The 27563-nt window shown below is 39.3% G+C and overlaps 1 protein-coding gene across 1 annotated transcript; it reads left to right on the top strand.

Annotated features, from left to right (window-relative positions):
- Nucleotides 1-142: 142 nt before the first annotated feature.
- LOC146562628 (guanine nucleotide-binding protein G(q) subunit alpha) lies at nt 143-27540 on the top strand. The gene is made up of 7 exons (XM_085294545.1): nt 143-511; nt 15078-15262; nt 18849-19003; nt 19131-19259; nt 19920-20049; nt 20821-20974; nt 23042-27540. The coding sequence occupies exons 1-7, from the start codon at nt 376-378 to the stop codon at nt 23230-23232; spliced, it is 1080 nt and encodes a 359-aa protein (XP_085150671.1). The 5' UTR covers nt 143-375; the 3' UTR covers nt 23233-27540.
- Nucleotides 27541-27563: the final 23 nt, after the last annotated feature.

The raw sequence follows: 27563 nt of genomic DNA, 5'->3' as shown, positions 1-27563 counted from the left end.
TGATCATATTGAGACGGGAAAGCAGATTACACCTATTAAGATTGCACAGATATTCCACCGAAACCGCTTTGGACTGTTGTTTTGAAGCTGTCGGGAGGCCCCAGATAAGCGAAGCAGGGGGAGGGGGTGGGGGGGTCAATAATTTCTCAAATATCTAATTTTCCTTTCCACCACAATCTGTGCGCTGTTGGGACTCACTATAAGGGCGTCCACGCGTTATTTCACCACCAGTAGGCCTGTATGAGGACGTTATTTGGCATTCACAGGCCTGTTTTTTTTTTTCTTTCTTTCTTTTCCTTTCTTTCCTTCTGCCCCTGAAATCTGGATGAATCACTAAGAGGGGAAAGGAGTGCGAGTTTTACAAAAGGAGAGAGAATGACCCTGGAATCCATAATGGCGTGTTGCCTCAGCGAGGAGGCGAAAGAAGCCAGGCGGATCAACGACGAGATCGAAAGGCAGCTCCGCCGGGATAAGAGGGACGCACGCCGGGAGCTGAAACTGTTGCTTCTCGGTAAGCTCGACGGGGAGAGCAATGCCAAGCCCGCATTCCTCTCTCACTAAAAATGCCTTTGTCGGCTGTAGGGAGTGGGGGTTAATGGGGTTTCCCCACCTGAGTGAAGTTTGGGTGGTAGGGTAGAACTATCTCGGTGTTATGAGTCGAGTGCACAGATTGGCAGGTCAGCAGAGGGAGGAGATGCTGCCCAGCAAGGCCTGCATGGCTTCCACTATATTAAAAAAACCACCTGATTTGAATAACTGTGACTGGCTAGTGTCGAGGAAACAAATGAGCGCTAGCTCTCCATTGACTCCTCCATGCTCTTTACAGGTTTGACAGCAACCTGTGCAGCCAGATCTTAAGGAGCCCATCCAGGCGGTGTGCTTATAAGAGTGCGGCTGGGCCAAAGTCTGCGCTTTATTGGGCACAATCAAGACAGTTTTGCAGCTTAACACATAACCCTGGCAATCATTATATCCCAGATATCGATGTAGAGTGAAAGCTTGGCCACTTGATGTCCTATAATATGTGTAAACCTGTGTGTGATGGTATGCTCCTGCATATTATATTGTGGAATATTAAATTTCCAGACTAACAGCAGTATTCGGTGCAATACAGTGAGTAATGCATCGTGGTTTTAATAGTAACATTCTAAATTGTTATTTAAATTCTTTAAAAAAAACCCTAAATAATGACATTCGTAACTGTCTTTGCAGTGTTTGGTTGTAAATGGGGGAGAAGGGGGCAGATCCTGTTAAGCAGCATTAGTCATACTGAAGAAATGTGAGGAAAACAAGTCATCTACTTACCATCCCGGTTTTAATTAGGTTTTCAACAAAAAGCCCATTAGATGTGATGACTGTGGTCCTGGTGAGTGGTGCCAGAAACCTCGCTTCCTGATCTGCTGCTCTCCTCACTTAGTTCCTTAGAAAATGCAAGAAGGCAATGGTCTAAAGTACATTTAGGCCCTTAGATCGCAACATTGCCTCCCGAGTGATGCTTAAGAGGGACTGGATGAGAGAAGTTTACACCTTTGGCTGCTGGTTAAAACAAAACAATGACATGAATCCTTCTTAAATGGATTTGAAGGAGCTCACTGCCACCACCCTTGTTAAATAACTGTGCTGCTGTTGCCCCTTAATCTCTCATAATACACCACAAGTTCATTGTGCAAATTCATAAGCAGTCAGTGACCTTAAACAACAAAGTGTGTGCTATTTGAGGGCAGCTGTTTCTAATAATCTTGTATTTATTTAATCTTTAGTCAGTAATGTGTGAAAATTTGTCAGCCCAAAGTGAAAGGGTAGGCTGTTGTATTTCAGAGGGATTTACTTTACTTTAAAAAGGTATAAAGTGAAATGGAGCATGATTATATAGAGACAGGAAAACAAGAAACAGCAGCACAGATTTTAGACGGTAGTATAGACTTTTTTCTGCTGTGTGGCTTTTTCCGGAGTTATAAGAAACATCTAAGGTTTGAGCATGGAGAGGCCGATTAGAGTATGAATAGGAAATGCGTTATGCTCAAGGCTAACCTAGGACAATAGACCTTATTAATCCTTGTAGAAAGTAGCAGCATTCATAAATACAATAGGCAGGCATATGCTTGAGCATCTAAAGCAATCCTGGATAAATTAACCATTTTATTTTTGGACCTGATTCAGTATATCAGCTCATATGCAGGGCTCTCAGTTCACAATGATTGTTTATTTATTTATTTATTTGCGTGTGTGTTAATGCACACAAATACCACTTCTATTACAAGTGGTCAAGTGAAACAGAGGAAGATGTGCATATGTGAAGATGTGTGCTCTATATGACTGTGTCACCACAGATGCTCTGTGAACTATTATACAGTGACAGGATACGGGTATTCAGTTTTTCAAGCTTGCTAATTGCTTAATTTCCCCGATGGATTTGACCACTAAACTCTCCAAGTCAAGTTCACTAGTTTTCAGGATGACCATCAGTGGGCTTTTCAGAAATCATCTTGGCTTTTAAAACATCACTTATAATCTTTCAAAACCACTAATTGCTTTGTGTCTACTGGGATCGTGTATGTTGAAACGCAGGCTACACAGCAAATGAGAAGATTGCAAGTTTTTAATCCATTCCTCAAGTATCTCATGTCCATTAAGAGCTAACCGGATAATGGGAATGTTCTGAAATTAACACTCATTTAACCTTATTGGATGACTGAGAATACATTAGCAGCAACAGTGTAGATGAGTTGATTCAGTGGGAGAAGAGCTTGATATGTTTCTCTTAAAAGCTGTCAAGTATAGATGTTGTTTAATGATAGGTCAAATACTGGAGAAACCGATGGTTTCTCTCATATAAGTGACTAATAAAGACTCTCTAGTTAACAAAACATTGATATATATATATTGTGCCTGAATATTTCATCCATACATCTATCAATCAATTTATCCATATCCATTCCCTGCTGCTTATCTGGGTTCAGGTTATAGGAACAACTGTCTAAGCAGAGAAGTCCAGACCCTCTCTCCCTCCAACCGCTTCCTTCAGCTTAGCCTGGGGGACATAGAGATATAATCTCTATGTCCCCCAGGCTGAGTTGCTCTGAAACCTCTCAGTAGTACGTGCCTGAAACACCATACTTAGGAAGCGCCGAGGAGGTAATTTAGTCAGATGCCCGAACCTCCTCAATTGGCTCCTTGTGGTGTGGAGGAGTACCGGTAGCAGCTCTACTACTCAACCTGTTCTGAATGACTGAGCTCCACATCTTTATCTAAGGAGAGCCCAGCTACTCTTTGGAGAAACCTAGTTGTGTGGATGCTTTAAGCATCCACACTATTGAGTTCCTGTTTCTCTTTATTCTTTATTATTATTTTTATTATTATTATTCTAGTTGCCACTTTTTCTGCTTTCTTTGGCACTTAACTACTTCCACAATTTTTATGCTATTTTCACCGTTCAAATTTTATACTATTCTGCTATTTCTGCTAAACATCGCTATGATTTTTGCTATTTTTTGCTATTATACTTTTTAAAATATTCCACTTTTTTCCTTTAATTTGTCCCATTGAAATGAATGGAAAACTTCCAAAATTCTGCTAAATTTTGCTTGTTTTTGAAACTTAACTACTTCCTCATACTTTCGCCTAGAACAACCATTCAAACTTTAAAATGTTCACAAATTATTGGGCTATTCAGGTATGATTCAGCTTTTTCAAATGTTTTACTGTTTTACTTTTATGCCTCTTAAAGTTTTGAGTTGCAAAATTGTGATTTTTCACAAAATACATGCGTTGTTATGGTTGCTATGCTCTTGGCTTCCAGTGTGCCACTGAAGGTTTTGCAATTTTCACTTCATGTCCGAACAACTTCTTGCTACTTGCTCAATTTTCACTCAACTTCCACAAATTATACATCAAAACGTAGGTATTTTTGCTGGCTTTCAGAAAATGTCACTATCATTGTTGTGGGATTTATAGAATTTTCGCAAATCTCCTCAGACCAACACAATGTCAGAAAACTCTCCATATAAAGTGAATGGAGAGCTTGTTCAAAATCACCGCTGGATTTCTGTAATGAGAGGCATATTCGAATCGTCATATCTCCTTAACGAAGCGACTTTAAGACATGAGGCTTGTCCCCGAATATCTTCAGACACCCCTGACGCTCACAATTCAAGAATTTCTTTCTCACCTATTACCGTTCTGAAATGAGTTGGACTTGTTTGAGGGTAGGAAGTTCGTCCTTCGCTCAGATTTCTTCAGATTTAAAACTCTGGAAATGAACCACTTTTTTCTCTCGTCATAATTTTTTTTTGGATTTCCACAGAGACCTGAAAATTTCCATGACTGTTCACCAAAGCCTGCTGTCTCTTACGGTGAAAGAATGATATCGATACTCCAAATAGATTTCGAGTTACAAAGCGTTGTTTGAGGGCAAGTCAAGGCAGTTTTTGCTTCGCTCTACTCAGTTATGGTGCATTACAAGTCAAATATCTTTAATAATTCATATTTTAATGATAAATTGTAAACACTGGAAGATTCCCCCATCTCTTCTGAACAAAACGGTGTAAGAATGACCGCTCTAGCCCCTACGGTTTGGGAATTATGGTCATTTGTTTGAGGGGAGTCCTCACTATGAGAAATAGGCTGCAATAATCCTGTGCCTCTCTGTGCTGCGTGTGTAAAAAGAGGCACATGTTTTGGCGGGAAAAAGTACACAGGCTCTCTGATTGGTGGATTCAAATTCAGCAGCTCCCAGGCTGACCTAGAAACTTACTTCTCTCTCCCTGTGCATTTTTTTGCTGATTTTTTTCATTTAACAAGTATATTTGAGGGACCCTCAGCATGTTCAGCATTTTTTCAGCTGTCCATTTTGCTTTTCCAATTTTTCTGTTTAACTGATTACTATTGTGCTAAATCATACTATTTTTGCTATTTTATAAGATTTGTGCCTAATATAGTATTTCTGCTAAATTACAATATTTCTGCTTTTTATACTATTTGTGCTAAAACATAGTATTTCTACTAAATGTAGTATTTATGCTTAATCATACTATTTCTGCTTTTTATGGGATTTGTGCCTAATATAGTATTTCTGCTTTTTATAGGATTTTTGCTCAAACATAGTATTTCTACTAAATGTAGTATTTATGCTTAATCATACCATTTCTGCTTTTTATAGGATTTGTGCTTAAGCACAAATCCTATAAAAGCAGAAATAGTATATTAAGCACAAATCTTATAAAATAAATTGGAAAAGCAAAATGGACAGCTGAAAAAATGCTGAACATGCTGAGGTTCCCTCAAATATACTTGTTAAATGACAAAAATCAGCAAAAAAATTTATGACTGCCACACAATTACAAATATGTACACATGAGGAAACACACATGCACAGAGAGACACACACACAAGATCCAATTCAGTCAACCAGTCTAAATATATTGAATTTGAATCTTACAATGGGATCATCCCATTAAAAGGCTTTCTCTCTCTCTCTGTCACACACACACACACACACACACACACACACACACACACACACACACACACACACACACAGGGAGAGAGAAGTAAGTTTCTAGGTCAGCCTGGGAGCTGGTGAATTTGAATCCACCAATCAGAGAGGCTGTGCACTTTTCCCCACCAAAACAGGTGCATCTGTTTACACACGCAGCACAGAGAGAGACACAGGATTTTTGCAGTCTATTTCTCATAGTGACGACTCCCCTCAAACAAATGACCGTAATTTCCTAACCGTAGGGGCTAGAACGGTCATTCTTACACCGTTTTGTTCAGAAGAGATGGGGGAATCTTCAAGTGTTGACAATTTAATATTAAAATATGAATTTTTAGAGATATATGACATGGATGACTTGTTGACTTAGAAGCCACGAATTCCCCAATATGCAAATTTGAATGCCTGAGACCACATATGTGATTGGCTGGCTGGGAAGCCGTGCAGGCCCTGATTTGTGGATTTGAATTCCTCAGCCCTCAGATATGATTGGCTGGCTTAGAAGCCACGAAGGCCCCAATATGCAAATTTGAATGCCTCAGGACACTTATTTGATTGGCTGGGAAACTGTGCAGGCCCTGATTTGAAAATTTGAATGTCTCAGTCCTCACAGAGGATTGGCTGCCTGGGGACCTGGCAGAAATATATAGAAATACTATTATTAAGCATAAATACTACATTTAGTAGAAATACTATGTTTTAGCACAAATACTATAAAAAGAAGAAAAACTATAATTTAGCAGAAATACTATATTAAGCACAAATCCTATAAAAAGCAGAAATACTATAATTTAGAACAAATAGTATAAAAAGCAGAAATACTATAATTTAGCAGAAATACTATGTTAGGCACAAATCCTATAAAAAGCAGAAATACTATAATTTAGCAGAAATACTATGTTAGGCACAAATCCTATAAAAAGCAGAAATACTATAATTTAGCAGAAATACTATATTAGGCATAAATCCTTTGAAAAGCAGAAATAGTATGATTTAGCAGAAATACTGTATTTAGCACAAGTACCGAAAAGTACCAGAAATACTATGATTTAGCAGAATAGTAATAACTTATTGAAACACAAATGCACAGAGGGACACACAAACACAGGCTCTAATCCAGTCAACCAGTCTAACTATGTTCAATTTAAATCCTACAATGACATGCTGCCAAATAAGGGCAGGGTCCTCTCTCTCCCACTAAACAAACACACACACACACACACACACACACACACACACACACACACACACACACACACACACACACACACACACACAGGGAGAGAGGACTAAGTTTCTAGGTCAGCCTGGGAGCTGCTGAATTTGAATCCACCAATCAGAGAGGCTGTTTACGTTTTCCCGCCAAAACAGGTGCATCTTTTTACACACGCAGCACAGAGACATAGACCTGCTTCTTTCAGTTTATTTCACATAGTGAGGATTCCCCTCAAACAAATGACCATAATTTCCTAACCATAGGGGCTAGAGCGGTCATTCTTACACCGTTTTGTTCAGAAGAGATGGGGGAATCTTCAAGTGTTGACAATTTATCATTAAAATATGAATTTTTAGAGATATATGACATGGATGACTTGTTGACTTAGAAGCCACGAATTCCCCAATATGCAAATTTGAATACCTGGAGCCCACATACATGATTGGCTGGCTGGGAAGCTGTGCAGGCCCTGATTTGTGGATTTGAATTCCTCAGCCCTCAGATATGATTGGCTGGCTTAGAAGCCATGAAGGCCCCAATATGCAAATTTGAATGCCTCAGGACACATATATGATTGGCTGGGAAGCCGTGCAGGCCCTGATTTGAAAATTTGAATGTCTCAGTCCTCACAGAAGATTGGCTGCCTGGGTACCTGGCAGAAATATATAGAAATATATAGAAATACTATGATTAAGCATAAATACTACATTTAGTAGAAATACTATGTTTTAGCACAAATACTATAAAAAGCAGAAATACTATAATTTAGCAGAAATACTATATTAATATAGTATTTCTGCTAAATTATAGTATTTCTGCCAAATTATAATATTTGTGCTAAAACATAGTCTTAATTTAAAATTACAATATTCATAGTTCATCACAGTGTCTCTGGTAAATCACAATATTTCTGCTCTGTTGTACTATTTTTCTAAATCATAGTGTTTCTGTAATGTTTAAGTATTTTTGGCTAAATATATTCTTTCTGTTATCTTATACTATTTCTCCTAAATTCTTGTATTTTTGAGAAGTTATCATGTTTCTGGTAAGTTACAATATTTCTGCTAAATTCTGCTATGCTATTGTATTTCTGCCAAGTATTATGTTTCCTCTAAGATATTGCAGTTCTGCTAAGTTATTCCATTTTAGCAAACTTCTTTTGCTTCTGCAAAGTTTTTACAATTTCTGCAACTTTTCAGCTTTTTCAGCTACTTTTTGCATACAGCTTCAGCTTTAAGCATCCACACTGCATTTTCGCAGGAAATGCAAATTTTTCTAGTTTCTTCTGCTACCATCTCATCTACAGTCTCATTCTTTAGCTCATGACCGTAGGAGAGGGTAGAGACATAAATCAGCAGTTTTGCTTTCAAACTCAGCTCTCTCTTCACCACTACAGACTGTCACGGCATCCACATCGCTGCAGACATGACCCCAATCCGCATTTTAGTTTCCCCAATCAACTCTCGCCTCACTAGTGAACAAAATCCTGAGATACTTAAACTCATCCACTTTCCAGCAATTTGTCCCTGATTCAGAGTTGTCATTCTTTTCTGGTTGAGAACCATTGCATCGGACTTGGAAATGCTAATTCTCATTCCTGCTGCTTCACAAGATCTCATCTTTAAGCCACTCAAGCAGAAACTATCCATCACTTGACTATGCCTTGAAATTGTGTCTATAAAGGTTACAGTTAGTTACAAAAGTTAGAGTTATTGGCAAAGTCCAGCAGTCGACCGGGATGGAGTCCAGTTTATTAGCTGGTATTATACATCGAGTCTTTGCACTGCAACTGGTATTTTTCAAAATCTACAGTTTTTACTTTGACAGCAAATGGTTTCCATTTATGGCTTCTGTTGCACTTTTCACAGTTTCTCTACAAGTTGGAGAGTAGCTGGAGAGTATTTTTAGACAGGTCTGCCTTTTTATGCAAACTACAGGTAACCGCAGCAGTATGCTACCAATCAAAGTAATCATGTTTTTACCAACTGGTTGGGGAGTACATGACCCATCTGTTCCCTAGAAAAAGGTGGGTCCTGTGAAAAAATGAGGGTCACTGTCTATTTCTAGATTCTAGGCCTGTAAGAGTGGGCCTTTTAGCAATCATTTAATCAGCGACTGCTATCAACCTCATGCAACCACTTTAAGCCACCTGATGAGTTCTCATTTTTTATCTTAATAACTATTAGTTGCCATGGACCAGTCTCTAAGCCTGTGTGACTAGGACCTTATTCACTTTAGCCTATATAGTCATCACAATTGTCATACAGCCAATATGGCTTACTAGTTAATGTCATGCTTAGTGGTCTTGGCTGTGTATACCTCAATAGTCAAAACGGGATTTAGTTTTGACTATTGCTAAAAATGTTTTGTTGAGTTCAGAGGAGAATGACCAGACTGTTTCAAACTGTTAAGAAGACAACAGAAACTTAAATAACCTCTCGGTACAACCAAGGTGTGCAGATGAGAATCATTGAATGGTCTACAACAGCAGAAGACCGCACCACGTGTCACTCCTGTCAGCAAAGAACAGAAAAGCCTATGATTCACATAGACTCACCAAAGCTGGTTAACAGAATATTGGAAAAACATTGCCTTGTCTGAGTGTTTTCTGTTGCAACAGTCAGCTGTCAGTTAGAATTTGACTTTAACATGAACTTATGGATCCATCCTGCCTTGTATCAGGCTTGGTAGTGTAATGGTCTGGGTGATATTTTATTGGCATTGAACATGAATGAACTCACTGTATTCAAACGGTTTCTGTATCCCAATCCAATAGAACACCCTTTGGATGTGGTGGAAAAGGAGATTGAGATCATGGATATGCAGCTGACAAATCTCAGGTCAATAAGGACCAAAATCTCTGAGGAATGTTTCCATCACCTTGTTCATTCTATGTCAGGATAAGTTAAGGCAGTTCTGAAGGCAAAAGGGGGCCCAACCCAGTAGTAAAGACTTTAGCATCATTTTATGGAAGGGGGCAAGATTAGTGCCGCGCATTTAGCGTCTGATCCAGTATGAAATATGATCACAGTCTACTCTTTCGTTCTGTTATTGTTTTTAAATAATGGCCAGTTGGCCTTTGAACTGCTGGATATATCATGTCATCTTTTTTTTTTTAGCTTTGTACTCTATTAGATATTTTAGGAAATTGTCTTAATTGGCACATAAACTCTTGAATTATGGCAGGAGCAAAAACCTGTTTTGCGTTACATTGCTGGTTTAAGGTCAAAGACAAATTGTTATCAGCTCCTCCCAGAGTCCAAGTGGCCAAATTTGAAGAAACCCATTCAAAACTCTTGGGCTGTTGTGGGAATCTAGGCATATTTACTTTATCTAGAAAATAATTTGTAGATTAATAATAGATACCACTAATAATAGGCAATTCTTGTTTTATCATTGAGGTCTGAAGCGTCTGTTGACTCTGAAATGGGTTAAACATGACTAATTATTGGGCTTGTCTACATTTGCTAAATTAATTTAAAATTGCTCAATTACAAAAATGGCACGACCCAGCTCCAATCCTTAAGGGACCATTGAACCTAGTTTTTGGTGCTTGTCCCCCTTTACACACTTTCACATGCATGCCGAAAATTAATTTGTAGACAAGTGGGATGGACTCGAAACACAAGATGCCTTTACAACTTAGGTTATAGATTTACCTCAACAAACACAAAAGATATATTCTACAATGTCCATTTTGAACAAATAATTTTGAAAATCATTGCATCAGTGCTGGTGTGACTGGGTGAATGAGGCAATTTGCGTAAAGCGCTTTGAGTGCTCAGAGTAGAAAAGCTCTCTGTAAGAAATGGTCCGTTTACCATGTTGTGTCATGGCTATGACTGAACAAAGTCCAGCCCTACTTATAGCGACTCTTTCACCAGCACATGGTTGTTATTGTTAGAGGAATGCCTAAAGGTGGCTTATGTTTTGATTAACGTATCAATCAGTGTTTAAGTCATTTTTATTCATTTCAAAGTCATTGTTTAGCTTCCAGATTTTATGATAGTTGGGTCCACTTTTGGACAATTTTTCAAAATTTTGCCTCCAAAATTGATTTTTAAGTTAACGTGGATGTGATTGAAGGGCAAAATTTCTACTTGAGATCAAGCGACTGACTTGGCCATTGAAGAATATCCCATTTCTTTGCCTTGAGAAACCTTTGGGTTGCTTTTGCAGTATGTTTTGGGTTATTTTCCATTTGCACTGTGCCCGATCAGTATTGCACCATCTGATTGAATCTGAGGAGATAGTATAGCCCTGCACACTTCACATTTCATCCTGTTGCTTCTATCAGGAGTCTCAATAAATCAATAAATACTTGTGACAGAGTCAACAAAGTCTATTCAGTGAGACAAAGACTTCAGTGAGACTGATTGTTCTTGAGTTAGTCAGAAGTTGTATCGTAATCAAGGAAAAAATGCAGTCATGCACTTTATTTGTTTTCTGTGGTCTTTCAGGTCTCTTGGTGTATCTGAGCTTGTCAGTTACGCTTTTTGACTTAAAAGTATTTGCAATGCAAAAGTGCTGAAGAAATTGAGAATATGGTTTAATACGGCACCTTGATACACCCCAGCAGTTCTACTGAATTTGCCTTTCTATGGAGTGTTTTGGCTCTTTTCAGTCTCTGCCATTAACACCAAATTGATCCGACTCCTATAGGAGTGATTTTCTTTGGAACCGTTAAAATATAAATATATCTGTTTATTGTTCAAGAGTTTTAAATTCTCTTAATAAAGTAAGGTTTATTTTATGTACTTTCCTGTCATCCAGTTAAGATTGTTAAACACAGTGAAATCCCTGGTCTGCAGTGGTAGTCCTACTTACAGCAGTGGTCAGTTATGCACATGTATAACTGACCTTAGTCAGTCATAAGGAACTAAATAATGAACTAAATATTCACTTATCATTTCCTGAAAGTATTTACTCTCTTGCATTTAGTGTTAATGTATATTTTGAATACAAGATGCTGTTAAAATTAGGGAGCTTCTGTTATTTGGTTAGTCAAATAAATGAAATGTAAAAGCTCCTATCAAAGTAACTGAGAGGGAGAAGATTGAAATCCAAGTCTGTCACTCTTGTAACTGTACAACAGCTGAATAGTTTTCGCTTTCAAATTTAGGACCAAAGAGCGTCTGAGTTTTGTTAAACTCTCATTAGTAGCAAGGCTGAAAATCAAGGTCCAATAATCTATGCCGATGAGGAACAAATCGAAAGTATTTGTAAAAGTGAAACTGGCACTCAGCCTTCGTGTCTTAACTCTACTTAAGGTGCTGCTAAGAACTTGGAAGTGAGTGACTTTCTTTTTCACTCATAGAGTCAGTTTAAAATGAGGTACGTTCTTAAAATGTCTGCGCACTGCAGACAGTAATGGAGTTTGGCGAGTCTTGAAAGCACAAAGTTCAAGACGTCATTTGGCCAGTGAACAGGAGAACTTTTAATTATCCTTTTGATACACTTAACCCAAATAATAAGCACATCTTAAGTGTGAGTGCTGAGTATCTTCAAGTCAAGTTTTAAATGTCCAGGGTATTTAATAATTAAAGGAAAAGGAAGACTGAGCAGCTTGTTTTTTTTTTTTCCTTTGGTCTTTTGTCATATTGTGCTTTTGCTTCTGAGTCAGACAACTTTCATAGAACCCGTGCCATGGCAGATGTAATGCTGATCCATAGACACCATTACAAACTTGGGTTAATCTGGGGTCGCTTCATCGATTGGAAACGTGACTCAGCAGCCACTAATGGCCAGAAGACAGTCATACAGAGCATATTTGCTGTCTCCCTATCTTTTTCAGTGCCTGTTATACTCATTGGTATAATGGAAAAGATCCATTAAGACAGAGATGCGGTCAAGCGATTATGATTTCTTTTCGAGTAATTGTGTACAAATCTATGAAGTAATGTGTGTAAAAATATAGCATTCTTGTAGGAGAGTACTTTTTTTCTGTGACAACCAGGATGATGTCATCGGCATCCATCCATTTTGCTACCACTCATATGGATCCAGCTAGGCATGCTAGGAAAAGCTGCCAAGACCTCACTACTCTCCACCACTAAAGTTCTTTGGGGGCTTTCCCATGCAGGCAGGCCGGGCAGGGTCTCCACCCAAAGCATCTTACCAAGGAGGTACTGAGAGTGTATACTAGACCAAGCCTGGCGATTGGGATCCTCACCCAGAGCATCCACTCTACCCACCTCAGACTCTGAGGTGCTAATTCTGTCACCCACTTCACTGGTGTTAGGAAAAAATGTTTTGAATGTATTATTTCTTAAAATTAGTTAAAGAATTACTACCCATTATTTAGGTTATTGTAATTGTTAACTCCCAGTCATTAACTGGAACAACAAGGTAAATAACACTATGCTGTTTGGGCAGCAAATACAAATCCAAGTCTAAATCATGAAGCATAGGCTTGTATGAGTTTTGCCTTTCACCCAATTACAGCTTAGATGGGCTTCAGCCTCCAGTTGTGACCCTGACCTGGATAAGCAGTTGAGAAAATGGATAAATGGACAGATGTGGTTTTCTTTGCTTTGTTTAGTGGAAAAAGAAACCATATGCATTGTGGTATTCATCAAATTAAGTTGAATATGCATGGAAAAACAATGTATTCTAATACCTTTCCTCAAAGCGACATTTATTAATTTGGAGAATGATTGCTACCTCCCTGCAAGCTTCTATTGGACTACACTAGAAAGCCTGCTTTGGCTTCACTTTTGTTACAAAGAAGTGCAGCATATTCAGACTTCTATAAGAGAGACGCTCAGTTAATATGCACTGCAGCACACATGCAAAACATACATGTGGACTCCTTTCTCTTGAAGTTATCCAAGAGGTACTAGTCAAGACTGCTTCACTGGTCTGCCAAGATTCTCAATGAACCAAAGGGAAATCACACCCCCAGTTCTTCACACCCAAATAGTTCCTGTCACCGCTGAGAGGACAGAGATGTTGTTCTTGGTCTATCACCAGACTAAGCAAACAGGCTGGGAGGAAGAGTAACCAGCACATAATATCATATGTGTGAGTGCATGAGTGGATGCGTTCATATGTGTATGTCCGTGTGCATGTACTGTTCATCTGGGTGTATAAATGTTTATTCCAAGACAGGATGTTGTTGCAAAAAGCCACGATTCATCTTAGGATAGGAAATATCCCTATACACATATTTATGTTTGTAATTCTGCAAGAATCCCTTTCATTCACCATAGTTACTTTAATCAGCTTTTCATCATTAACAATGGACCCAATTACTGGGCAGTGTAAAAGGGGTTGCTAATAGCTTTGTACCCATAAGAAAATCATGGGTGGATACTGAACATGGACATTTGGCTTTGATGTTAAGCAGTTTATAAACTACATAGTAAAAAGGTTTTACCATCTGGTTGTGTCCATATCAAAGTAGAGCAGTCAGTAGTTGGTAAACTTAAAGCAAATGAAGCAGGTTATCTCTTACTGTCTGCTATACTGGGAAAGAGGTAATTTCAGACAGTATCCGACTTGATTCCTCCAGCACTGTCTGAAGTTTGAGGACTGAGGACTCCTTAATATGCAACACGAGTATGGATATCGTCTTCAACCAGCAGTTTGTGTTGCTCCATGTCAGGCTGTCTCTGTTACAACTTTATAAAGTAATCCTGCCTGTTTGCTTGTTCAATCTTTGTCCGTGATGTGAAATATAATAATGCAGCTTGAATAAAAAAGGCTGTTAGACAGCGGCGCTTCGGCGTTTTTAAAAACGTTTTTATTTCTTACTGTGGGTGGATTGCTGTGGGGTACAGGTAATTATGGAATGTGAATGGAAGCGTGTAGTTTAAAAAAACGAATTTAATGCCAACATCACAAGTTTGTTTTTGTCATTTTCAATGAAAACAAATGCTACACTGCAGAAGTCTATATGGATTTTTTTTCTTTTCTTCTCTTGAAACGCTCTGACAGCCAAGTAAGGATCTTGCAGGGTCCCTTCTTTTTTTTTTTTTTTGCTTTGGTTTATAGCAGCTAATTATGATCTGTACTTGGATTTCATCTCTGCCCCTATAAATGGGGCAAATGCAGTGCAATCAAATTTATTTTCTATCCATACAGCTATGGCAATCTCATGGTAAGGACGTTGTACAATCAGTGCCGCCTATGTTCTGTATTTAGACCACTGGCTGTGCAAGAAGCCTTCCCTGCAAGGTTTTAATGCCTTTTTCTCTAGTTAACAGCAGTGGATTAATTTTTAACAGTGAAAATAGTCTGAATGTCCATTTAAGAAGCATGACTGCCGACACAGGAGACGACACGCGTCGTCTGGTTAAATGACACTTTGCACAAACCTACTGTATAAATAAAGTCCGTGTTCCCTTTTCCTGTGTACTTTCTCAGGCACTGGGGAAAGTGGGAAGAGCACATTTATCAAACAGATGAGGATTATCCACGGAGCCGGTTACTCTGATGAGGACAAAAGGGGCTTCACCAAGCTGGTCTATCAGAACATCTTCACGTCCATGCAGGCCATGATCCGAGCCATGGAGACGCTCAAGATCCCCTACAAGTATGAGCACAACAAGGTAAATGGATTCTTTCACTCCAGCTTTTCACGTTCTCCAACTTAAATGGCAGTTGATGGTGTCAAACAATTAGAGAAAGAGAGAGAGCGAGACTCTACAATGTGTTACATTGTGCTTGAGTATTTTTAGAGTGCCGTCTATCTTATTTGTAACAGCCATCCATAATCATTTCCTGTCCTTTTATAGACTTCCTGTGTCCTTAAAACACTCAAGTACTCATCACGCCCTTTTGAGTATTTGTGTTTGCATATTTCCTTGAAATCCACACATGCACATGTGCACACCATCCCTGCTTCTACACTACTACCATACCCCACACTACTCGCTCAAATTTCACCTTGCTCTCTGTACTTAACACTTCAGCAGAGCCTCTTTGTTGTAGAGGAGTTACCCTGGTGTTCACAGCTTTGGGAACTGGTACAGGGAGTTTTTGCTCAAAGTTTCTTCCATGTGAAAGTGACAAATTAAAGGAAATGATGCTTAGGAGTCCACACCTTGGCACAGCTACTGTGGTCTTCAGTTTCTCTGTGTCAGACTACAGTTCAGGCTGATGTTTAATGAAAGCCTTTTTTAGAGATGTTGTGTTTGTTATGTCAGTGTTAAAATCAGGTGTTTTATTCATAATGCACAAAACCAAATGTGCACTTTAATGTGAGAGCATTTTTGGTCTGTCCCATTTTATCAGCGTTGTCATTTCCCTAAAATACATGTGCAAGTAGACCACGGGATCCCATTCATTCCATTAGAGGGGTGCAAAGTTGTTCCAATGCATTCTTTTTGGGAACCGCTTTAAGCGTTGCATAATTAATACTGATCTGGACAGCTTAGAACTTTTTGACTGATTGCACAGTTGCATCATTTATTTGTATTTTAAAGTGAGATGTGTTCACCCAGGTAAGAGGGTTGCACTACGTGTTGTTCAATTATGTTGGCGGTTTTCAAATAGCACGGAAATCTTCGAAAGTCTGAATAACAATGCTATTCTAAAGACATTAAATTCGCAGTGCAAAACAACACATCTTTTCCCCAGACATGCAGACTGTAACGAGCGAGGAGCCCAGCCACTGCTGTCGACCAAGCGCACATTATATGACAATCAGTGCAACCTGCGAGATTTAAAATGACATCGCAGCCGTGCATGTTTATGCAGATGTGGTGCACGGCTGTTTTCACTTCCCGTCTCGTGTGTGCATTTTCATGAGGAATGAAACTGATTGTGGTATATCAGTTATGCATTTTCACCATTATTTTGCCCACTTTAAACACTATAATTCAGAATATGCTGAATAAATATAATGCTTTTATGATCTATTTTTATGAAACTAAATGCAGGTGGGTTTCTGCTTCAAAATTTCTTCCTAAGCTTTTGGTTCATTGTACAGTTCTCATTCCAGTTTACCACCATGTCTTGCACACTGCACATCCGCCATCTAATTTATAGTAACAGTCAATTTGAGGTTGATGTAAAAGTCTTTTAGGACCTGTACTAAAGGGTAGAACTGACTGTCTAATGAAATCAGAGCTATGTGCACAATGGAACCGTGTAACCTGTCATAATTTGTACCCAACATCCCTCTACTCTCATATACATACGGGTAAAATGGGAAGTATTTTATCCTTGACAAAAGAATTGACTGACATCACAAGGGAAGTGAAAATGAAACCCATCAATTGTGTTTACAGTGTCTTTCTGGGCTTTTATAGTAAATGTCACTCTCACAGTCTTTCAGGCCCACCCTTTTAAATAGGCCTCAATCTTCAGACCCCAGTCTTCACATGTCCGATGTATGCACGTCTCAGTCATGTACTGTAACTCTGTCTCACACTAGGTGATCCACACTAAAAACAGAAACTGTGTTTGTGCTGGACTTCAAGGCTTGTAGTGGCAGGTTAAGAAAAAGGTCGTGCTGTGTCTGCATGTAGACGGTCACTGATTTGTAAAGGTTCAGCACGAGTGGTTAATCTGCTGGTAAAAAGACTTGTTCTGTGGCTTTATTTATGTTTTCAATCTGCCAGTTCTACAGTCAATCACACAATCGCTGTAAGCAAGGACACTATTTTCTGATTGTGTCCAAGTACTGTTTACCCTTATCTTCATGAGTATCACGTGCAGTTTATTGACAGGCATTCTTGTGTGTCTGCTACTGCACAAACTTTTTTTTTTTTTTTTTTCACAATCAGGAATTCAGTCTTCAGTTAGAATGCACTGACTCATATCTGTGTCATCACAAAAGATTTACTCAGCCATATTAGATTTAGGAACTTGCTGAATGGTTTTATCCAAATAAATATGACAACTGCAAAGTTAAAAGTAAATCTATTCTTTACATCACTGGTGGGGCTAAAGCCACTGTAGACAATATAATTGATGAACATGTGTCCCACTTTGAAGCCTCTGGATGACCTTCTTTTGTAGTCTCCATTTGGTTTAGAAACTGAATTTTAAGGAGCGAGTCTGAAACTGACTGATTGTCAGTCATGAGTTGTTAGCCAGTGAGTATATCCCAGAAAATCCTTATTTCCAAAACACAATATGACCAAAATTTACAAAATGGACAAATTTTTTGATTTAATGTGACCTGAAATAAATGATTGCGGCTGTAAACCGGAAAAGTGCTTACAGAGTTCGAGTCGGAGAGCTGTTCTTTATGAGACCAGAAAAGTATTTGCAATCACACGCCTCGCCCCCTGGTGGCCATTGAGAAAAATGCAGTTTTAAGGCACTACTGCTTTAATTGAGCTCCCTTGTTTAAAAGACGTCTAACCCCACTTCTTTTATGGAGGTTTTTGTCCATATTACATATGGAAAAACAATACAATTTAAATTTAGAAAAATGGATTCCTCCCATGTACCTCAGAGTGGTTTGTTCTGTTATTTTTACCCTGTTTACAGTTAGTAAAGTAAAAAAGGAAATGTGAGGCACTGATATTTACATTTACCACACAGTAAAATTAAACAAATTTAATATCTTGTATTACAAGCATTTATTAGCACATTGCATCACCATCTTGAGTGGGATCTGGCAACCTCCAGTTGCTTGAGGAAAATGTGCATCAAGTCCTAACTCACGTTGATGGAGGCAGAAGGTCTGTTCATCTTAAAATCTGAATAGTTTTTAAGTTTTTTGTTTCTGTATTTCACTTATGATTGAATTTTCAGATTCAATGCCTCCCCATTTCACACTTATGGAAGCACCCATGCATGACATACACAATGCAAACATTACGTATCCGTCCTAATCATCAGGAGTAGCTGTGCTGCACTGTTGCTCAACACTTCAACATTCAGTCACGTGTTGATCTCTTGCCATAGGACACAACTCTGCTGTGGGAATCTGGGCCCACAAAACTTTCCGCTTAATAGGCCCAGTGGGATTTGTGCTTCAGATATTAGGTCCATGCTGAGCCCCGGGGTGCTAAGAAATTTCTGCATATAGAATAAGCGAGTGAGAGCAGAAAATACACCAGTGATAATTAGGACTGTGTAACCTGTGCAGTGATTAATTTGTGTGTCTCTGTGTGTATGTGTGAGAGATACTGAATGCTTGATAAAGTTTTGATAAGTTAAGTTTCTGTTTTCCACCAGGCTCACGCCAACATAGTGAGAGAGGTAGATGTAGAGAAGATCAACAAGCTTGAGAATCCCTACGTCGATGCAATCAAGAGCTTATGGAACGACCCGGGCATCCAGGAGTGTTACGATCGAAGGCGGGAATACCAGCTCTCGGACTCTACTAAATAGTGAGTACAGCCGACAGCCGTTCAGGAAACGGGCGTCAAACTGTTCAACAGATTTCTAAAAGATCTCAGGAAAGAGATTTCTAGTGTCTGTGAGGTGCTGGATTGTTTTTACTGCCTGCCTCCTCAGTTACCTGAACGCACTGGATCGGATCGCTGAGCCAGCCTACCTTCCCACCCAGCAGGATGTGTTGAGGGTTCGAGTTCCAACCACAGGCATTATTGAATACCCATTTGACCTGCAGAGTGTCATATTCAGGTGAGATCGGATTGTTATTTAAAAAGTGAAAATGCAGTGCTGTGTCATTATGTATAACAAAAGCACAACCACTGTTCACTGAAATGGTGTTGTGTGACTTTGTTAGAATATCTTAATAACTTGATGGAGCTATCAGCTGACCTCAGGAAAGGAAATGAAAGTAAACAAAGTGTTTTCGAGATGGGCTCTCAATGCAGCGAGAATACATGAGTGCACTCACTCTGTGAGAGTTTGAAGATGCTCAAGTAACCTGTGGACTCTACTGCCTTTAGAAAGAGGTGCACATCATCTGATGGTTATACTTACAAGTAAGACTGGGGATTAATATTTTATATGCAAGGAGTTTGATAAGCTTATAAAATATTTAAAAAGAATATTGTGCTTTGTTAATGCAGGTATTAAACTATACTCGATACGTAATGGACTCGCAGGTTCGCCTTTTAAGTTTATCAGATGTTTTCCTGATTATTTTATGTTAATAATCTGATTGAAATCCACTGAATATCTGATTCAGAAGTGGTCAATGGCATCATCACATTTGATTTGTCTTGGGCTTTCCCTTTATTAAACAACCTGCATCAAGGGGATTAAGTCAAAAGGACAACCACACAGACACTCCCTGTGCTTACGGTGACGTTGTTCTCTCTCCTGCCATGGCAGGATGGTGGATGTCGGAGGTCAGAGGTCAGAGAGGAGGAAGTGGATCCACTGCTTTGAGAACGTCACGTCAATCATGTTCTTGGTAGCCCTCAGCGAGTACGACCAAGTTTTGGTGGAGTCGGATAACGAGGTGATTTGTCCTTTTATTTTATTTTTTTAGAAAGACCAAGAGAAATTTCACCAAACTACCGAGAGATTAAATGGTTTAAAGGATGCTCTCATAAATTCCCATTTGAAAATCCTTATTTCATGTGACATAGGAGATTAGTTGTTTGTAAAGATAAAAGCTTTCCCTATTTAAAACAATGGAAATCAGGTTCTCGGGCTGCTCGGTGGTGCTCCAGCTCTTTTTCCCTTGTAAATGATCAGCCAGCTGTTTTGAATGCCGCCTAAGGCCACGTCTCTTTCTTAAGAGGAATCGATGTGTCAAGGTTTTTTTTAAGTGTATTAATGAGCAGGTGTGCGTTCATATGTGTGTTGCTGTTTTGTTTTTTTTCTCGCGCCCATCTGTTTTCCTCCTTTTTTTTTTGCCTGCATATTGTGAAAGTAGAAGACTGACCAGCTTCACGACCTTTATAATCCAATAGCATTAGATAGTTTTTATTATATAATATAAAATAAGGCATTCTGCTTTGTGCTTTTGATAAACAGCAGCACTGAGAGGTGTAAGACTCGCTATGAGAAGGGTTGCTTGAAATGAAGCGCGAGGGAGAAATTAAAAACATGATTGCCCTACTCTCTCATCTTTACTGCTCTCCCTCTGGTGCCGTGAAACGGTTATTAAAATCTGCACTTAATCAGGTTGAAGGACTGGTTTTTAATTAAGAGACTAACTATCTCTCTGTTTTCTTTCTTTATTTCTGTCCTTCTGCCCCCTCCCATTCACATATACTCTGTGTAGAACCGGATGGAGGAGAGTAAAGCTCTGTTTAGGACAATAATCACATACCCCTGGTTCCAAAACTCCTCAGTCATTCTGTTCCTCAACAAGAAGGACCTGTTGGAGGAGAAGATTATGTACTCTCATCTGGTTGACTACTTCCCAGAGTATGATGGTGAGTGTTGAATGATTGAAGAGTGCTCGTACCAAAACACTGACAGAGCTTACACGAAGCCCCAAAATCAAGACTGTCGAGGTGTTTTTGAGTAAAGACGTCATGTTTTGTTTAACTCTGAAACATGTTCACAGATCACCTGCTGTGCCATTATTTTTGTTAGGCTTCAGTCACGCAGCAACTTCCAGTCAGGATGGAAAGATGTGAAGTCCCCGACTGGATGGTGAGAAGTGGCGGAGGTAGCTAGGGGCCCTGTTGATTGTGTCGGTCAATAACAGATGTTTGTAGATGTAGAAACACTTGCAGAGCGGTCGTAAAACTTGGAAACAAGTGTGATTCAAACTGGGAATAGAGGCTGTTAGTCTCCAAAGTAAAAGTGCCTCATCACTGCAACCAACTTGCTTTCAGACTTTTACTTTGAAGGCAAACAGTCTTGATTTCCTGTCTGAGCTGTGCTCATAGTTTCAGTATCACTCAGCAAGTAAATGCCAAGCTTTTGCAGATAAGTCGGCGTCCTCTATGAATACTACGGACGGCCGTGGAAACCTGCAAAGCAATGACAAGGTTTTCGGTATAACATCTACACCTCATTACGACCGTTTTCACCTAGCCACTGCTAGTAACTGCTCACCACCCAGTGACCGGTGGTTGTCAAGGGGGGTCATTGACAGCTCTCCATGCCAGTGTGACTGGGGGTCCATTAGAACTAGTTTGTAGAGCTGACAGGTTAACCATGGCAGGAAATTTCTGCTTACAGTATAATATCTGATACACAGCTTTTAATGTATCAGAGTAATCTCTGCTATTTTTGTCTTTTTTTTTTTTTTATTACACATATTTGATTTAAGGAAATAAATGCCGAAAAAATATTTCAAACTCGATATCAAGTGATGCAGATTTCAAGTGCTTTAAAGTGGCCCTTTTGTGCTAATGACAAGGTCATAATTTTATTTCTGGAGTGCACTAGAACAGATTTAATATGTAATTCTTGCTCCACATTAGTTCCTGTCTATTTAAAGGCCAGCTATGATTGGTCACAATGACAAAAGCATTGAGTGTTTCTCACGTACTGCATCATTGGTGCTATTTCTAACTCTGTATCTGGAAGATCGTTCTAACTGTAAATGGAACTTTGAGCACGAACATTTGTAAATGGGGATTTTTAACAGATTACAACGTCTTGGATCAAATATAAGACTTCAAGCAGTGCGGAGAGTTGATGGAAAAATGCCTTCAGCGTGACAGCTCGTTTACATTAGTCATACATAATTTGACAGCATTACAGCAAACAGTGTACTACGCTACCACATTTGCCATGCACTGTGCACCATGGACTAATTGTATCGGTATTTTACTGTTGTGGGGACATGATAAAAGTACATAAAGAAAGTGTTACAGCATTCAAAGCTCATAGCTTTGGTATTTTAAAGTGTGCAGCTTTAGAAAGAAAAGAAAATGATGTTAGACTGAAGCTTAACTGGTTGCCCCATGATATTCTCTTTCTTATGTATATCTGTTAGTTTTGGGTGAGCCAAATAATTAAGCCACAGAAGAGAGGTGTTGACTATAAGTGAAGCATTCCGTGCAAACATTTCTTCTGGGAAAATGTAACAGTATTTGCTTTGAATTTTGCCCTTTGTAGTTTTTTGCACCAGAAACTTACTTATAAGATCAGTAATTTGCGCTCCTGCCATTGACTCAGCATCACTCACATACATGTAGAGCTTAAAAAAAACAAAGTGTACCAATTAACACATAATGTGAAATGTGCACAGGTAGACATTTGAGGGCACGTCGCTATACTGCAGTGAGTAAAGTTTTCTAAGTACTACCTGAAGCTCCACAATGTTTTTAGCTTGAGCTCTAGGGCAAATAAAAATCTTCGGCTGGCAGACCTGAGATACAGTCGTGGTGCGTAAATTGGAATGATCCGACAAGTATGGCAGGGAAAAACCATGAAAAAAAACAAAACATGGAGGATCTCTACACTGATATTATGAATGATAAACAAGCTGTAGTAATTTATAGCTGTGCATATATACTGATCCACGATATTCCCCCATGCAGGTCCGCAGAGGGATGCCCAAGCAGGGCGAGAGTTTATCCTCAAGATGTTTGTGGACCTGAATCCAGACAGCGACAAGATCATCTACTCTCACTTCACCTGCGCCACTGACACAGAGAACATCCGTTTCGTCTTTGCAGCCGTCAAAGACACCATCCTGCAGCTCAACCTAAAGGAGTACAACCTGGTGTAGAGCAGGGAAGAGCAGGGTGTTCCGACTGCAGGCCCTCAGCACACACTGACTGACGCAATCTGTGAAAAGATAGATCATATATACACACACACATTTAAAAAAGAAAATATAATGGTTGCATAATACTAATTTATTTGCTGTCTGCTGATCTCTTGACTCCTCGAGGGGTGAGCGAAGTAAATGTTATCTTGCTATTTAAGAAGTGATGAAAAAGTGGGGACAGGATATTCGCGAGGGTTGGGTGGAAGGCGCTCAAATGAATGCAGTGTGTTTCTGTCCCTCCTGCCTTTTTTATAAAAAAAAAGAAGAAGAGAAAAAAAAGTTTGAATTCCTTTTTTTAGCCTTCTTCCTTACCTGTTGTTTCATTCTGAAGCTTCATCACGGGCGTTTACCTGTTTGCCCAGCAGGGAGTGATGAGTTAGATGGCTTCATTTTTTTATTTATTTTTTTAATCTGATAGACTGATTGGCAAGTCTTTTGATGAGTAGGCAGAATTTGTGATCTCTTTTCAAATGATTTAAGATTCATTTAATATATGCGAGTGGCTTAGATCTTTATTAATCTTACTTTGCATTGGCTTTTGGTGCCATTCAGTGAGTCGAGCATGTGTTTGGAGGGAACAACCCAAGTCGTGTGTCAAGTGACGGTCGTGTCATGGGTTTTCAGCTGTCGATAGAACCGTTCAGTTGAGAAATGTGAGTGAAAAAGGCTTTGAAAATTAAAAAAAAAAGAAGGAAAAAAAGCTTTGAGCAACAAAGTGGGGAAGCACACAGGGACTTCTGCTTTGTCGTGTAAAGATGAACCATGGCAGCGGTCACTTTACACAAACTGAAGGGAGCCGAGGAGGTAATAATTTATCAGACGATATGTTTAAATGATTATGTTCAACTGTGCCACATTAACGCTTTTTATTATGGTAACATGTATATTTATTACCAAATGCCAAAAAAAAGAGTGAATGAGTGAGAGGGACAGAGGCCCAGACTCCACAGCTGTTCACTGAAATGAAAAGTGTTGCAGACAGGAAAGAGCAGGGCTAACAAACACTGACTCTACCGACCCGACGTATCGACCCTGGAGGTTTTCTTTTCTTTCTTTTTTTTAAAAAATACATTTATTTCATATTTTTTTGAAGTGTTCAACACAATCTGCGGTATTCTTCCCACCCCCGACACACCGACCCAGCATGGACTGACCTGAGCTACAGCGAGCTCGTGGGTTCTGAAAGAAGGGGCAGCTACACCGGCGCAGCTAAACCCGGCGCGTTGAACTGCCTAAAATTATCCAATCACAACCTTGCGCCGTGGGCTGCAGGCCCCTCCCTCCAAGCCCGCGCCAGCCTGCAGACTTATCGAGTCGCATTTTAGCTGTATCTTTGTAATTGTCCAATCACAGCCCGGCTGTCTTGACTGTTGTAGTTGAATAGCAGTGGAGAGTAAATCTGGCTAGTTCCTGTGTGAAAGGTAAAGTCTCGACGTTCAGTTGTACCAAAGTGAGTCCTTCTTGTTTCTAATTGGCATTTCTGATCTGCAATCCTTCATTCCCCGACTTACTTTGAGTACTTTTTTTATTTTTATTTCTTTCGTAACACTTCCCTAGATTATAAGCCTGTAATTAACATTTATTGAGGCATAGTGCAATTATGAATGCTATAATCATTGTACATACATCTCTCTCTCTATATATATTGCAGCATCTTTGTTGGCTTTTTAATCATTACTTTTTTTGTTGTTGTTTTTATTTGTTTTGTTTGTTTGTTTTTTGGCAGATTGAATGTGCGGTATTGAAAATATGTATCTATGTAATTGTATTGTATGTCTAATGGCTAATTCGTTTTTGGAAGGAAAAAAAAGTTATTTACATGTTTGTTTTGATTGTTTTTTGTAAGAGGAGAATGTAAATTTTGTGTTATGGCAGTTTGATTTCTCAGCGACGAAACATCGTTCAGCTTCAGAACTGCAAAAAGAGGAATATTATTATCCGAGAACAGATCAATTGGTGTGCCAGTACTAGCAGTTTTGTTAAATTGATTTTTATATGGGAAAAACACACAAAAACCCCCAACTGCAAACTGAATCTAATCTACAGGGCTAATTGTAATAGTTTAGTTCTTAACTGGCTTCAGGAACAGAGCGCTCGTCACATACGTGTAATGACGTCTTCTCTCGCCCATGTCTTTTACGTTTCGTTTCTTTTCACCGCTTTTCAACCAGTATTGATTAACAAGCCTTGCACTTCCTGCACACTTCTCATCCCCACTTCCACTTCCACCACCACCAAAACCAACCTGCCTCCATTTGTAGCCAAACTGTTTTGTAGTGCAGGAGCAGGAGGTGCGGGCAGGCAATCTGTCGCTTTGTGTCTGATTTTTTTGATAAGAAAAAAAAAACTGTTACGAAGTTGTAATTATCTTTTTGTTTATGTTAATGGGAATGCCAACATGTTGTTGTTGTTGTTGTTGTTTTTCCCCTATTCTCCCAGATACTGTTAAAAACTCAGTACTAAGTCCGTGTACACAAAAGTGCAAGAAATGACTTAACCAGTTGGCCTGATTAGCAAGGTGCTTTGTTTCATTTTTACTTGTATTATTATTAATTTTTTTTTACTTCATTTCCACCTTTGATTGCCACAGTTTCACCAGAATGTACAGTATTATTTTAGACTTTATTTATGAAACGACAGCATAAGAGAAAAATACAGTTCATGTGTACATATTGCCTTACTGAATAAGCTGTGCCTCTGACGTCCCATGTGAGGCACCTGTGTTTTTTCGAGAAGTAAAGCTAGTGCAGCCGATATTGTCCTGTTGTGCAGCTGGAGGATTGTTCGGGGTGTTTTTTTTTTTTTGGCTCGGTGGTCTTTTCCACCGTCACTCTGTGCTGAAAAGAAACAGCTTTGAAGTGTAGCTCTCATGTAGCTAATGTCACATAAATACATGATATTTTAAGCACATTGTGACTGAGTTGTAATCAGAACACGCTTTCTGTTGATTTCATGATGTTGTCACATCAGATTCTTGTCTTAAAACCCACAGCAGGGTGCGTCTTAAGGCACTGAGCTGCCAGATTAAAGCAGCATTTGCTCCTACGCATCAGGATGTGTAGAATGTGCTTGAAAAGGTGTCACAATCTGGACTCAACCGACCGGCGGCCACCTGCTGGGTGTTGTGTTTTTTTTCCACATTTGGCTGTGTTTTGGCGTCTGCCAGCCACTCTGGCAGGTTACCAGCCCTCGTTTGGAGGTCCTGTTGTTTTCAGGTATTTCAGCTGGCTGGTGAAATTCACACATGGATGGTTGAGTTTGGCAGGTGACAAGTTAATTTTCAGTCCAGTCCTCGGTGTACTTGAATTCAGTGAAGATCTTACAGTAACCACTTATCAACAGCCAGGCCTAACAGGACTGATATTTGGGGCCAGTTTGTGTCAGATGTTGCCAGGGATGAATGTTTTGAAGCTGAACTAAGATTTCAGCTTCATCAGTGCTAATGATCTTCAATTATAGATTTGCAGTGATATCTGATTTTGTTTCCCTGCTGTCAAAAGGTGGCTGTTCACACAAACCCTGCTACTTAAAGGGACAATCCTTGCTTCAAAAATAAACTAAAATAAATAAAAATAAACCACATTTTGCTTTCAGCATACAGAACAGCAACTGCACGCTTATGCGAGCCTTAAAAAAGGATCTCGGATCAGCTGAGATTTCAGCTGATCCGAGATCTCACGTTAACGTTTAGATTTTGTCAGACAGTGAATAAGAAATATATCTCAACTTGCAGAAATGCACATTATGGGCTTTGTCATAAATGTGAGCCACGCAGGACTTGTTTCCAAGCTTTGCGAGGGTTGGCGCTCCTGTCATTGTTTGGAGTGAGCACACGTGAGCTATGCTGAGCCTGGATTTTCCCCTTTAAGAGAGCCAAGACTCCAGCTGACGTTGACATGGTGACACACATTGTCGGCCACCTCCGCTGCTGTTCAGAGTTCATGCAGTATGTTCAAGAGCAGTCCAGTGTTGTGTACAGTACACTGAGAACTACATGGTGGGAGGTGGGAGTGAGAGTGGGGGAAAGCAACCCATAAACTCTTCTTTTACTGAAGTGTCAGACACATCATTTTTATTGCTTTCAGCTCTGTTTTTTTTCTTTTGGGTTTATTTGCATCCAAATCCTTTAATATATGAAGTTTGATGACCATTTTTGAAATAGTGTTATGATGATCTCCAATCATAATTGTGTAAAATTGTTTCCTGTATTCATAAATTCGCACTCCTTCAACTTGTTTCTGAATGAAGCAACATATTTCTTTTCAACTCTTGTCGACTGTGATTTTTAA

The sequence above is a fragment of the Mchenga conophoros genome, linkage group LG12, assembly GCF_057382185.1.
Source record: "Mchenga conophoros isolate Kocher_MC1m ecotype Shallow Benthic linkage group LG12, M_conophoros_male_GT1.1, whole genome shotgun sequence".
Taxonomy (NCBI): Eukaryota; Metazoa; Chordata; class Actinopteri; order Cichliformes; family Cichlidae; genus Mchenga; species Mchenga conophoros.
The sequence above is the reverse complement of the archived record's forward strand: the minus strand, read 5'-3'. Positions and strand labels throughout refer to the sequence as shown.

Bases quoted from the DNA above. Each gene is read 5' to 3' on its own strand.
- LOC146562628 (XM_085294545.1), top strand. From the start codon at position 376: ATGACCCTGGAATCCATAATGGCGTGTTGCCTCAGCGAGGAGGCGAAA. The intron at 512-15,077 runs GTAAGCTCGACG...GTACTTTCTCAG, and splicing joins GCTGAAACTGTTGCTTCTCG to GCACTGGGGAAAGTGGGAAG. The intron at 15,263-18,848 runs GTAAATGGATTC...GTTTTCCACCAG, and splicing joins ACAAGTATGAGCACAACAAG to GCTCACGCCAACATAGTGAG.